At 41.0% G+C, this 14,219-nt stretch overlaps 1 protein-coding gene across 1 annotated transcript in view; it reads left to right on the top strand.

The window, feature by feature from the left end:
• Positions 1–14,219, top strand: part of LOC110299910 (disintegrin and metalloproteinase domain-containing protein 32) — a 102,087-nt gene that overhangs the window by 71,547 nt on the left and 16,321 nt on the right. The window contains exons 16-19 of the mRNA XM_021169865.2: positions 1,909–2,098; positions 3,998–4,081; positions 10,105–10,210; positions 11,421–11,577. Coding sequence (XP_021025524.1) covers positions 1,909–2,098; positions 3,998–4,081; positions 10,105–10,210; positions 11,421–11,577 — 537 coding nt within the window. The remainder of the gene's footprint in view (positions 1–1,908; positions 2,099–3,997; positions 4,082–10,104; positions 10,211–11,420; positions 11,578–14,219) is intronic.

The following is a 14,219-nucleotide window of genomic DNA, read 5'->3' as shown; positions in this document are numbered from 1 at the left end:
ATGATGGTGAGTGGTCTTGGTTTCTGTTAGTAAGATTCTTACGTTTACCTTTCGCCATCTGGTAATCTCTGGGATTAGTTGTTATTGTTGTCACTGTTTAAANATTGGAGCAGACTCTGTGTTCCACTCACCAGAAGTCTTAAGATCCTGTGGTGGGTGTTGTGGGTAGCTGGAGAGTGTCAGCCGACCCTGCGCTCTAGCTACCCCTGTGCTGGTCTGACCGGAAGAGGCTTGTGGCCCTACTCAGGTCGGATTTCTGCCTCCCCAGTCAAAGCAGTCTCAGGTCCTGCGCGATTGGACTGGAGCAGAAGCTCTCTACCACTCACCAGAAGTCTCAAAATCCTGTGCCGGGTGTCGTGGGTAGCTGGCGGGTGTCAGCCGACCCTGCGCTCTAGCTACCCAGGTGCTGGTCAGACCCGAAGAGGCTTGTGGCCCTACTCAGGCCGGTTTTCTGCTTCCCTAACTAATGCAGTCTCAGGTCCCGCGCGCAATTGGATTCCATTCGAGATTTCTCTATTGGGAATTCTCTGTTTAGTTTTGTACCCCATTTTAAAATTGGGTTATTTGGGTTGTTGTTGTCTAAATTCTTGAGTTCTTTATAAATTCTGGATATTGTAGATATCATAATTTCTTTATAAATTATATGATGTTAGGTATAGGGTTGGTGAAGATTCTTTTCCAATCTGTGGGCTGCCAATTTGCCCTTTTGACAGTGTTCTTTGCCTTACAGAAGCTTTGTAGTTTCATGAGGTCCCATTTATCAACTATTGATCTTAGAGCCTGAACCATTGGTAGTGAACTTGTCTCCTGTACTCCAGCCTTATCTTGTCCCTGATTTTAGTGGAAATGCTCTAAGTTTTACTCCATTTAGTTTGATCTTGGCTCTTGGCTTGCTGTAAATTGCTTTGATTATGTTCACATATGTGTCCTGTATCCCTGATTTCTCTAATACTTCTGACATGAAGAGGTGTTGGATTTTATCAAAACTTTTTCAGCATCTAATGAGATAATCATGTGATTTTTTTTTTCAGTTTGTTTATATGGTAGGTTATATTGGTGGATTTTTGTATATTAAACCATCCCTGCATCTCTTGGATGAATCCTACCTGATCTTGAGAGATGATGTCTTTGATGTGTTACTGGATTCAGTTTACCCACATTTTATTGAGTATTTTTGAATCAATATTCATAAAAGCAATTGGTCTGAAGTTCTCTTTCTTTGTTGAGTCTTTATGTGGTTTAGGTATCAGGGTGACTGGAGCCTCATAGAATGAGTTTGGCAGGATTACTTCTGTTTCTATTGTGTGGAATAGTTTTAGGAGTATTGGAATTAGCTCTTCTTTGAAAGTCAATGTTTGTACCAGCCCGGAGGAGAGGTGGTGGGAGAATGGAGGTCCCTTGGGATGCTCAGAGCAGCTTGGCTTGGACCAGCCATTGGTAGGTTCTTAAACATGCCACTTCTTTGATGTGTCCTTGAATTGTTTATGCTTTCTGGTTAAAACTAACTTGTAAATTTTGGCTCTGTAAATATCTATGGAGTTTTCTGAAACTGATAACCTAGAATATCACCATATTTTAAATTTTTTATAAGGGCTTATTTTATTTATAATGGGGATTTTATCATGTTTAATATCAAGTAGTAAAGTCCTTGAGGGTACATCTACCAAATTTATTCATTATTCTCTGCCACTCATAGATTACTCGATAGTAAATGTAAAGTCCACAGAGTAAATAAAGGGACTGTGAGTCACAATGAATTCTTTACATCAACAGGTTTAAACTTTATATTTTAAATATTTATATTAACATACGATATCTTCTTTACATTGGCATGAATACGGAATCACTACAAAGCATTTCTAATAACCACCCGATGTTGATGCCCACTAATCATTTTTATGTCTTCAGGAATCTCATATGTGGGAGATTGATTTGTACGTACCCTAGCCGAATTCCTTACAACCCACCCAATAACAGTACAGCTTCTGTGATCTATGCTTTTGTGCGAGACAAAGTATGTATAACTGTGGACTTTGGATCGAGTGTCAAAGAAGATCCACTCAGGGTTGCTAATGGTGCTACATGTGATCTTGATAGGGTAAGTCAGTTTCTTAGAAAAATCTAGCTTCATTTATTATTTTGGTCAGCATTTTCATATTAAAGTATTGTTAGGATCGGTATTGGCTCAAGACCCCCAAGACCAAGTTCTCAACACAAAGGAGAGTTTTTTGTCCCCAGACAACAGAGGGCAGGGACAAGGAAGAAGGGAAAGGGAAGAAGAGAGAGGGAGGAGGGGGTATGTGTCCCAGATGGGGACAAAGGAATGTCTCTGGGTGGAGAGGAGACAGAGGTGTCACATAGGAAAGTGGTTTAGAAACCTAAAATGGGGAGCCCTGAGGTGTTTAATTTTAGTTGGGCATGTTAATTAGGTGAGTCAAAGGAGGCTTTTGGTAGTCAGCCTTATGGCCAAATAAGGGAATAGACCTTGGGTGAGGGTGGGGGAGGGCGGCTAGCTTTAGGAATGTAATCTAATGGGGAAAGGGGGAGAAGGGCAGGGCCTGCCAGAGCCACCTTCACCACACTCCACACTCAAGCTGGCCAGGGTCCTTCAGGTGTCAAATTTAGATTTGCACCATGTAATTCTAAATGTCTTGAGGGAAAAAATGAATACATTTAATTGATGTTCAGCTAGTAGTAGAGAAAAATAGAAATGTTTCATTCCTTTAGAACTTCCTCATAATGAGGGAAAGCATCCATGCTAAGCCTTGAGGGCTAGAGCAGAGGGATAAGAACCTTTGGGAATATTCTGTGCTTCTGTGTACACTACAAAGTATAAGTAGTATAGCATGGGGCATTTACTTTCCTTCTGAGAAGAAATTCACTTAGTCGTTGTGGCTCAGTGGAGCACAGCACTCTTGAAATCAGGATGTTTAGAATTATTATGTGGCATTTTATAAGTTACCTGACCAATGTGAGATGTTTGAGAATTTGTAATTTTGGGGATAATAACATTATATAATAGGGCTATTGTGGAAAATAAAGATTACATAATATGAATAGAACAATGCCCAGCACATAGTTTAAGCTAAGTATAATTTGGCTGCTATTATTGATTAATGATCATTTTAGTTTGAATCTCTGATCCCAACTCAAATATGAGGCAAATTCAAAGGAAATAAATTTATCACAAAAATCTTATCTATTTTCGGACCACATCTGTGTCTGTGCAGGAGCATGTTGTATTATATCTTATTAAAGCTACCTATTTCCCAGGCCACTGAAACATATTTAAAGTACCAGCCCTTATATTTTAGTGGAGGTTTAGATTCATAGGAAAATTTCAATGGTTCCATGGTTTTTAAGTTTCTTCCTGAGTTTTAACTCTCCATCACTCACATCACAGCCATATACTGTTACAACTGGTGAGCCACCATTATCACTCAGTAGAAGTCCCTGGATAATCTCCAAATGCTCCATGATTGACAGGTGGATTCCTTTCCTTTCCTTTCCTTTCCTTTCCTTTCCTTTCCTTTCCTTTCCTTTCCTTTCCTTTCCTTTCCTTTCCTTTCCTTTCCTTTCCTTTCCTTTCCTTTCCTTTCCTTTCCTTTTCTTTTCTTTTTGGTTTTTTTGAGACAGGGTTTCTCTGTGTAGCCCTGGCTATCCTGGAACTCACTTTGTAGACCAGGCTGGCCTCGAACTCAGAAATCCGCCTACCTCTGCCTCCCGAGTGCTGGGATTAAAGGCGTGCGCCACCACACCCGGCTAACAGGTCTAAACATCACACTGGTCAGAAAACAAATGTCAACAGAATTAATAATAATAATAATAAAAAACCCCAAACCATTTTAAACTAAGTCAAAGTATCACACCAGCACTGGAGGAATGGTGCAGGACCTTACAGTAGCAAATGGTCACAGTCTGGTTATTAAACTTCTGATTTACAGTGCTCAGGTGGCTGGAGACCCCTGAGTTGGAAACTTGTTTCTGTTTTCTTTAGATCTGCTTAAATGGCGTGTGCATAGAATCGAGATATCTTAAGGATAAATCAAAACAGTGTTCATCCAAGTGCAATGGGAACGGAGTAAGTGGTAGACCGCCGGCCTCAGGAGCTTTGCTTAACACCGATCGATCATGTGCTGGTCTCATTTGGTGTCTACAGTGTATCAAGCCCCACTGACACCTGGGAGCTGAAATGGGGAGTCAAGCTGAGCTATAATTAGTGTTGGTAAACATTTTTGATTAAGTTTGACTGCCCATGACTTTTTTTTTTTTTAATTCTGTTACAATGGGAGATAGGCAGTCTCCTGTTCTGTGAGTCTATGGGTTCATTTAAAAAAAAAAAAGTCAGCTTTGTCTCTCTCTTGAACATACATCTTTATGTTTACAGAAAAGCATATCTTTAAAAAAAACAACTTTGCAATGACTCTTTGTAAATTTCACATTATGCACCCCAATCCCACTCATGTCCCAGCCAGTCCACACTTGCCCTGCCCCCACTCTCCCACCCCCACCACAATGATCAGTGTCATACAGCATAGTGTTATAGTCATTGTAACTGATGATAAACTTCACCAGGTTATTGTCACCCAAAGTCTGCTGTTTAACACTGGAATCTTAGAACCACTCAGTGTCTTCCATCTGTGGGCTTTGAGGATGAATGACAGCACCCACGACTGCTGCATCATGCTGTACCCTATGCTTGGCTGATCCATCCTTCCCTTTCCTCTAATTTACCAGCAGCCCTGAAGCTTTCCACTCTCTCAGGATACATGCACTTCTCAAAAGAAATACAAGTAGCCAACAAATGATTGGGAAAAAAAAATAAGCTCAATAGCATTAGTTAGGAAGGAGATACAAATGCAAACAATAGCATGAACTCTCACCCCAGCAGAATGGCTGTCGCCAGAAAGGCAAAAGTAACAAATGCTGACTGCAGTGCCGAGCAAAGGAAACTTGGGGTGGTTTCTCTTCATCATCAACCCCATGAGATCTAACAGCTCCTGGGAAACACACCAGTGGTGTATCTGTGAGGGTGTTTGAAGAAAGTTTTAACCAAGGTGGGAAGACGCACCCCGAGTGTGGCTGCTACCATCTCATAGATTGGGCTCTGACCCTGACTACAGGGGAGAAAGCAGCAGAATATTAGCACTCGCTCTCCTGCCCTGGTGAGTGCTTACTCTTCCGAGCCTTTCTGGCTAATTTCACATAACTTGATAGCCCTCTAGTGCAAATGGTATAATTTCATTCCTTTTTTTGTGACTGAATGAGATTCATATAGATGTATTTCTTTATCCATTCATCCATTGGTCGTCATGAAGGTTCATTTCCTAATTTGCCTATTGTGAAAATACTACAGTCAATGAGTGTTTGGTTATCTCTACAGGAAGCTGTCTTGGGTGTGTGTTTGTGTGTGTGTTCAGATGTGACACAGCTGGACAGCATGGAAGTTCCTTACAATGGTGTAGAAGGGCTCTTGCCCTACTCTCCATCCTTGCCAAAATTTCCTGCTGCTTGTTTTCTTGGATGGATGGATAACCTTTTTCTAAGAAGGAAGCCTAAAGTTACCAAATGAAAATTCCCATACCCAGGTTCAGGGTACCTCTCTGTGAGCCGTCAGTTGGGGGATTTTCCAGAGAACCCCCAAAACATTACAGGTTGTGGTCAATATTTCTGGTTGCCCACCAGTCCAAGAAGACACTATGATTGAAGGCACCACACACTTCGGTTACAAGGCACTAAGAAATAAAAATGGATCTAAGGAGACCCTTTCTCCATGTAGTCTAGCTTTGTATTGCCAGAAGGTCCCGGCAGGCCGATGAGGGATAAAATCTAGCAATGATCCCACACCCTTATGTACCCCATGGGTTACAATAATGACCTGCTTAGCAAGATGTGCCTATTGGACCAATAATGGCATGAGCATTATGGAGTAACTAACTAAACTCCCCTCTGACTGGACTTGCAGCCTGCTCCACAGGAGGTAGCTCACACCTGGTACTGTAACTCTAGTCAGAATCCCACGCCTGGGGAACTTAGAGATCCCAAAGGGGAGGCCGCTATGGTCACTTTGCCAAATAGGCAGGATGTTCCTCTAAATACGTAGTCCCATAGTTTAACTCTCTTGTCAGCTTCAGTCAGACAAGATTCATTTTTTGTAGTGGTTGCCTACAGAGAGCCATAATTGGTCAGAGTAGCTGAGAATAAGAGACTGTAGTGTACTCAGCCCTAAACGAGGCATGTACAGCCTCTGTCTCTACCCAAGGCTCAGGCTCAGAAAACAGCGCAGAAGAGGGGGCAGAAAGAATGTAAGAGACAGGGGAGTGGTCACCACCCAGCCATTCCTCAGGGCTGCTGCAGTAGCCTGTTCCAAACTGGGTTTGCTTAGCATTTCACCACCCATCATCAGGGAGGGGCTCACAAGGCCCCTCTCCTCACCGAGGGACTGGAGGCAGCTAGTTAATCAGGTATAGGGGGAGGGCAAGTAATTCTTGTCAGTGGCCCAAGCACTGGTGAGCTGCCTGTGTTCCAGTAAACAACCCCCAACTCATTCAAGCAACAAAAAGGAAACTGAGGGTCAAAGAAAGATTTTTTTTTAAAGGCAGGAGGGGCTTGCTGGAAGAAGAGTTTCTGCAGAAGAGGAGGAGGTGATGGGGAGAGAGAAAGGGTGATGGGGGTAAAAGTTCTCAAAATTCATGATATACATATACAAAGTTGTCCAAGAATGAGCTGTTTCTCATGCCCTTCTGCTGGGGCCAGTCCTGGCCTGGCTGCTGTTGACAGGGTGGCCTGCAGAGGACAGAAGGAGTCCTTGACGGGGAGGGTGTGAGCCAGGCAAGGTGGTCCCATGAAAGTTGCAGTTCTGACTAGCAATCAGGTTGCTCCTTTGTTTATATAGGTCTTACAGAACAAAGACAGATTAATGATTATCCAAGAAGGTACAGATTATGTGTTTGATTTTTTTTTTTTTAATTGCATGGCCAGGGTTACAAGTTTAGTCACAATGAGAAAGTACAAATAAACAGATTTTATTTTTATTATGAGTCCCATATAACTCCAATGTAAAGAATCTAGAGACTGTCTCTTCCACAGCCAACACATTTATAGTATGATGGCTGCTTTCAGGCTGGGGGGATTGGCAGTTTTAAAGCACCCCAAACAGAAAATAGACGAACTGGTCTTTTAATGAATCACAAATACTAATGTCCAACTCCTTTGGCTATATCTACATTATTAAGTAGGAAAAGGTTATTTTTGTCAATTGGTCTTAGTCACTGAGTTCTAGTCTTTCAAGGGTGTACCCTGAATGACCCCCTATTTTTGTTGGTTTTTTTTTTTTTTTGTTTTTTGTTTTTCGAGACAGGGTTTTTCTGTGTAGCCCTGGCTGTCCTGGCACTCACTTTGTAGACCAGGCTGGCCTCGAACTCAGAAATTCGCCTGCCTCTGCCTCCCGAGTGCTGGGATTAAAGGCGTGCGCCACCACGCCCGGCTGACCCCCTATTTTTAAACTATATTTTAAAGAGTGCTCTGAGCATATTGTAAAAGGAGACCTTGAATCTGTAACCTATTCCCCTGGCCATTTGGAGTTTGTCAGTTGTCTGGTTTTTTTTTTTTTTTTTTTTGACAGAGCTGTGTTTGCCCTGGATCAATTCTACTGTCTGAGTTTGCTTAAGGGCGGATACCCGCCAAGAAGATTCCTTGAGTAACAGCCTCATACAGAAGTGTCTAGCTATATGCTTCTCTGTGTTTATATCACAATCTCCAGGGCATAAATAAAGACTTCCACACAAGGCCAGATAAAGTTATTTTCCTAAAAGGAGAAGGGATAACTCAGGCATAATTTTCTCGGGAAAAGATATAAAATGAGCTATCACGCCGAAAGCCCCCAAGAACCCAAGAACGCAACACACAGAGATCGAAAGCTAAAAGTGAGAGACAGAATGACAGTCGTTTCAGCATTTGGCTCAACCTTGCTGGCACTGTGTCAAACAAAGAGCTGTGCTGGCTTCATGACTCTCCCTGTACCCAGTAGATATATATGGCTGTGCCACTGCTCTTTCTCGTTCTTATTCTAGTTTGCTCTAGTAAGATAAAAAAATATTATTTTTGCATTTGCTAAGACTTGATTTATTTGCCAAAGTATGTGTGTGGTTTTTGGAGTAGGATTTATTATCTGCTGAGCAGGATATTAACTCTGTTGCTGTGAGATGGGATGTTTTCTGTGTCATCTAAGTTAATTTGACCTATAGTGAAATTTAAATCTGAAATCTCTCTCTCTCTCTTCTCTCTCTCTCATTTGCATGTTGGTAAGGGTAGGGTATCAAAATGTATGTCCCCAAAACATTGCCTATTCCTTTATAGGCAATAATCTCTCTTTCATCAAACTGGGAGTGCTGACATCCTGTGCATGTTTATGTTGACAATCACTAGGCCTTTCTGGTGAACTGTTTCCTTCATTGCTTCTAATTTTGCCTCTGGTCACCTTTTAGGATATCTGTGACATATGTGTAAATGTATTTATATGATGTATAAATGTATGTATGTATAAATATACATATAGTTAGGATATATATCACATATTTAGGATATATGTCATAGATTATATATCATATATATTTTTATTCAGGATATACATCATATATATATATTTAGGATGTATGTCATATATATATATATATATATATATATATATATATATATATATATATGATATATAACATATGCTTAGGACATACACGCACATCTAGTTCCTGATGTGTGTGTGTGTGTGTGTGTGTGTGTGTGTGTGTGAGAGAGAGAGAGAGAGAGAGAGAGAGAGAGAGAGAGAGANAGAGAGGAGAGAGAGAGACTGCAGCTTACTCTCAAGCTTTAACGCTTCCCTTTCTACCAATCTGTGTGCTCATCTCACCTCAGAGAATAGTCATCTGTTTGTTTGTTTGTATATTTATTAGTAAATATAATCAGCCAGCCTGTGTCATGTGATATTAAAGAGTATTTGCTTGTCACGTTTTGAGATAAGTTCCTACTTTGGAGCCCAAGCCTGCCTAAGAACCAGTGTCTTTTCTGCCTTAGCCTTATGACTGCTGGGGTTCTAGGCTTGTGCCTCCACACCTGGCTTTGGCTTTAGGGTTCTTCTGCATCTTTCCCAGAAGTGCATCTCTAAAGTCCCATGGGGGAGACTTTGTGGTGATGCCTGTCTGTGGCTCTAAATGTCCATTCGCACACTACTTCTTTATATGTATGGCTAATTCTCTGCTGTAATTTAGTTGAATGAGCTTTCAACTAAAGGTTACAGCATCAGGTCCTTCTAGCCCATGATGTTCACACCAGAGTCCTCAAAAGTAAGGCCATGATAGATCATGTTTGAATTATTGTTTATCTGAATGATGAACTCGGGACGATGATGTGGGGTTTTTCTGTGTGAACTAGTCTGTTGATGGTGCTTCTCACTGTGATTATTTTTTATTCATTGCCAATAATTTTCATTTGGCTCCCTGCCCCCAAATCTCAATTTCTTTGCATTTAGAAAATTTATTCTCATGGAAGCTGCTGAGGTTTTTTTTTTTTCCCCCATCAAGATTCTTGGTTTTTTGTTTTTGTTGTTGTTGAGATTTAGATCCAGTTAAGATGGCATTAAGCTGAGTAACAGGAAAAGCATCCCATTGCTAGTAAATGATTCACAATCAGCCTGGGGAAGGTCCAGGTCTTTCCTTGTAAAGGCTGATGGCTGAAACAGCCGACAGTCCACAGAACCTAGACAAGGGAAAAGATGGATGCTGACATCTGGCCTACTGCCTGCAACACACTGCCAGGTTTAGAGATGATCTATGTGCCTGAAACTGCTCTCTAAATTTAAAGGTAAACATTTGAATTCACTACAGTTTCTTCATACAAATATACGTCTCTCTTCGTAGTTTTTAAACATGTCCTCCTTTGATGTGTGAGTTTTAGCCTGAGAAACCAAATATTCCCTCTATGGGATTCTCTCTTTAAATCAAAATGAATTCAGTCATTCTTGGCTAAGATAAAAAAGTAAATATTATAACCTAGCACATAATTTCATAATTAGAAGAAAATCATTTACACTAACATTCAAACTAACCCTAGGTGTGCAATTCTCATGGTGACTGCCATTGCAATGACGGCTTCGCACCTCCCAACTGTGAATATCCTACGGGAAAAAGGTCAGCATCACTGTGGTCTGGCAAGCACGGCAAGTATCTCTGTCTTTAAATAGCTATTGAGAAAAAGTTATAAGATCGCTTACTTTCATCCAAAGAAAGCCACATTTTACCACCTGAAAAGAGACTAATAATATTTGGAATCAAAAGATTTTTTTTCTCAAATAATGGGACCAAATATCATTAACTCTGCTCATAGTTTCTGTTACATGGGTGTGAGGCCAGTAGGGTGCCTTGGGCTATCCGTTTTTTCTTTTTTTCTTTTTCTTTTCCTTTTCCTTTCTCTTTTTCTTTCTCTCTCTCCCTCCCCCTCCCCTCCCCCTCCCTCTCATTCTGACATCTCTATCATTTGGGAGCAATCCACATCTGCTTTTTATCACATTTACAAATTGTGTGGGAACTCAGTTCTTGGCAATGTTTACTGTGTCAGGTACAGACACCATGTTTTTGTTATAGGAGAAATTACATGGAGGATAAGGTTTGATGTACAGTCTGTTGGTTTTAAGAAACAAATGGATTCACCTTAAGAGATGATAACAGAAGTGTCATTACCACAGCAGCCTTTGGTTTCTGTCATTTATACACCTGTTAGACTTGAAAATAGTTCTGGAACTCTTTGTTTTGAAAAACGGTTTCCATTTTCAGATGTTGTGTTCTTATTATCGTTTCTCCTACCCCCAGTCCCTCCAAGATCCTCCCCATTTTTCTCCCCACTCAAGTTCACACCCTTTCTTCTTGAGCTTCTAGGATCTGACATGGCAGGCTTAGGTAGGCACTGTCAACAAGTGATGAAATTAGACTTGGTGTCAAGCTACTGCTCCTTAAAGTAGTAATGCAATTGGATGTATAGAAATACAATCCTAAGGTAGGAAGATAATAGTCTGTTGCCTACAAAGGAGGTGTACCATATTAGCATGGTGAGGTTCTGTTGAGAATCCTGTAATGCGTTAAAGTCAGGGCAATCTTACTGTAAGCAACCTGCACTTCAGATCACTATATTTCCAGCACTCACAGGGCTATAAGGGGGTTTTATTGTAGTCCCTAAATGGTGTAGAATAGTCTGTAAACCTTTGAAACATTGTTTCCATTTCTTGGGGTAGATCTTAGATAAAGTTTCAAATGCTGTGCTACTGTACTTAACTTTTCCATGTTACTTAATTGACAAGGGGGAGGGGGCAAAAGAAATCATTTACTTGAAAGTAAATTATGCCTTCTAATGGCTCACATACCTTTTATTTTTAGATCTGCCCATGGAAAGAGCATCTAAGAACCAAGAAAAGAAGTGGCTTTTAAGTTTGTACATTGTCTTAATTATCCTCACTTCAGTGTTCCTCATAGGCACAGGGTGCAAAGGCTTGAAACAGTGCCGTTCCAAGGAAGAGGAGTCCATGAGTAGCGAGTAAATTGGACTTATGTTTCAAAGTTACATTTAAGTAGCATTAGGACCGTGCTACATAAGGTGTCTGGAGAAGCAGTGGGGTGGTCTGCATCTCCTTAAGACTTTGGGCACTATAGCAGCATTTCACCAAATTGCTTGAAGCTTTTGTGAAGACTCTTAGTGGATGATTTTGCAAGGATGATGGCTTTGGGAGTGTGGCTAACTCACCATAGCCATTGCTGGGATAATTCAGCCATCTTCCTGTATCTGTCCCAGGGCATTGTTACTCACCTCCACTGTATGCTTTCTTAAAGAACTAGTTGACTTGTGTGGGTTTCCTTCTGAAATCTATTCCATTGGAATGTGCCTTTTTTTTTTTAAACCATACACCATGTACTATAAACTCAAAAATCAGGAAATTTATATAATAAATGCCTTTAGTGTTATACATTTGACTTGGGATTGCATTCATGATCTGAAGTCTTTTGTGGTTCTCTCTGCATGTTTGGGTGATTGTTTTTGATTTTGTGAAAAATGTCATGAGATTTTTTTTTTTTTTTGACTATGTTACAACAGTTGTGACCTGCCATGTGGGTGCTGGGAATCAAGCCCAGGTCTTTTGAAGAGCAGACACTGCTGTTAATTGTTGAGTCATTTCTCTCTCTCTCTCTCTCAAGTTTTAAGGCGTTTTTTTTTTTTATTAGAGATTTTCAGGAACTGTAAATTGATAATTGAAACCTGAAATATAAGTTTGGAAATTGGAAAATGCTGATCAATATATTTCTCAAAATATTTAATTTACAAAAATAAAATATAAGCAGATGCTGAACCTTATAAACCAATCCATTAGTTGTTTGATTTTTTATTTTATTTTTCATTGGATATTTTATTTATTTACATTTCAAATGTTATTCCCTTTCCCGGTTTCCCCTCTAGAACCTCCCTATCCCATCTCCCCTCCCCCTGCTTCTATGAGGGTGCTCCCCCACCCATCCACCGACTCCTTCCTCCCCACCCTCGCCTTCCCCTACACTGGGGCATCTCTCCAGATGTGGACATTTTAACAGAAATGATTTTTCTAATTCACAAATCAAAATAGCTTCCTGCTTGTTCATGGCCTCAACTCTCCCCGTCCTTGATCTATAACTTTTAGTGCTGTATAGATTTTTGCTTAAGTTTACTCCTAGATATTTCATTTTCATTTTTATTGTATTGGTGAGACTGTTTTCACAAATTTCTTTTTTTTTTTCTTGAGAGGGTAACTATGGAATTATAACTGATTTTTTGTGTTCTTCAAATGTACTGAGTTTGTTCTTAGAGGTCTTCCCTCTCAAGGACAAGGCTTTGACATATAGCTCTGGATGGCATCACAACCATAGCCTTCCTGCCTTCGTCTCCTGGGTGCTAGAGTTGTAGGTATCCCCCACCTTACAGTGCCCAGCTTCGTTAACTAAGTTGTGCTTGTTTCCGTGGAGGCTTTTAGGCATTTTAAATATACGATCACAGGTCTCTGGCTTCTTCTTTTGGCACTTGGGTGGTGTCATGTCTTCTGTCCCATGGCTATGCCACCTTAGAGAGTGCTCACTGTTGTTCTCTCCTGATCTTAGAGAAAGAGATGAATGCTACACTCCCATGTGTTGACATGGCTGTGGGCTTCTGTTATGCTGAGAAACTTCCCTGTATACTTAATAGCTGAAATAAATTTTTATCATTCACAGTTGCTAAATTTTGGGGAAATTTCACATCTTTTCTTGCATCTATTGACCCTGCCCCCCATACCTATCACGGAGAAAGCCTACTTGCTTATCACATATAAGACCTCACTCAGGTTCTTCTGTTGGATTCAATTTAGTGTTTGCACCTGTGGTCCAGTGACTTTGGTTTGTTAATTTTCTTTTCTGCCATTTCTTAGACTAGGTTTGGTTATCAGGATAACGTTCTCCTCGGAATGTGGCTTGGGAAGTGTGCTTTAGTGCTCTGGTAGAGTGTGAGAAAAGACTTGTGTTGGCTTTTTGAAAAGTTTGACAGAGCCAGGCGTGCTGTTGCTGTCACTGTTTGAATTTGTTGTCACCCGTGCCTGTTTCTTGATGCCCTTTTGTGGTTCTCTCCTCCCACTGTCTCAGAACTTACGGTCCTTGTTTGTAAGTCCTTGATGCCTCTTGCACTGGTTTCTGTGCAGGGTGAGAGGTGAGGATCTAAACTCAGCCTCATAGCAACCCTCTGCTTTATTCTAAATGCAATGATTTATTTAAATGAAATATATTTAGATATTTTCTTATTTACATTTCAGATGTTATCCCCTTTCTTGGTTTCCCCTTTGAAAACCTCTCATCCCATCCTCCCTCCCCCTCACCAACCCACCCACTCCCACTTCCCTGTCCTGGCATTCCCCTACACTGGGGCATCGAGTCTTCTCAGGACCAAGGGACTATCCTCCCATTGATGTCTGACTAGGCCATCCTCTGTTGCATATGCAGCCATGGGTCCCTCCATGTGTACTCTTTGGTTGGTGGTTTAGTCCCTGGGAGCTCTGTGGGTACTGGTTGGTTTATATTATTGTTCCTCCTATGGGGCTGCAAGCTCCTTCAGCTCCCTGGGTCCTTTTTCTAGCTCCTCCATTGGGGACCTTGTGCTCAGTCCAATGGTTGGCTGAGAGCATCCAC

The sequence above is a fragment of the Mus caroli genome, chromosome 8 (assembly GCF_900094665.2).
Source record: "Mus caroli chromosome 8, CAROLI_EIJ_v1.1, whole genome shotgun sequence".
Lineage (NCBI taxonomy): Eukaryota > Metazoa > Chordata > Mammalia > Rodentia > Muridae > Mus > Mus caroli.
This window is presented reverse-complemented; position numbering and strand designations above follow the sequence as displayed.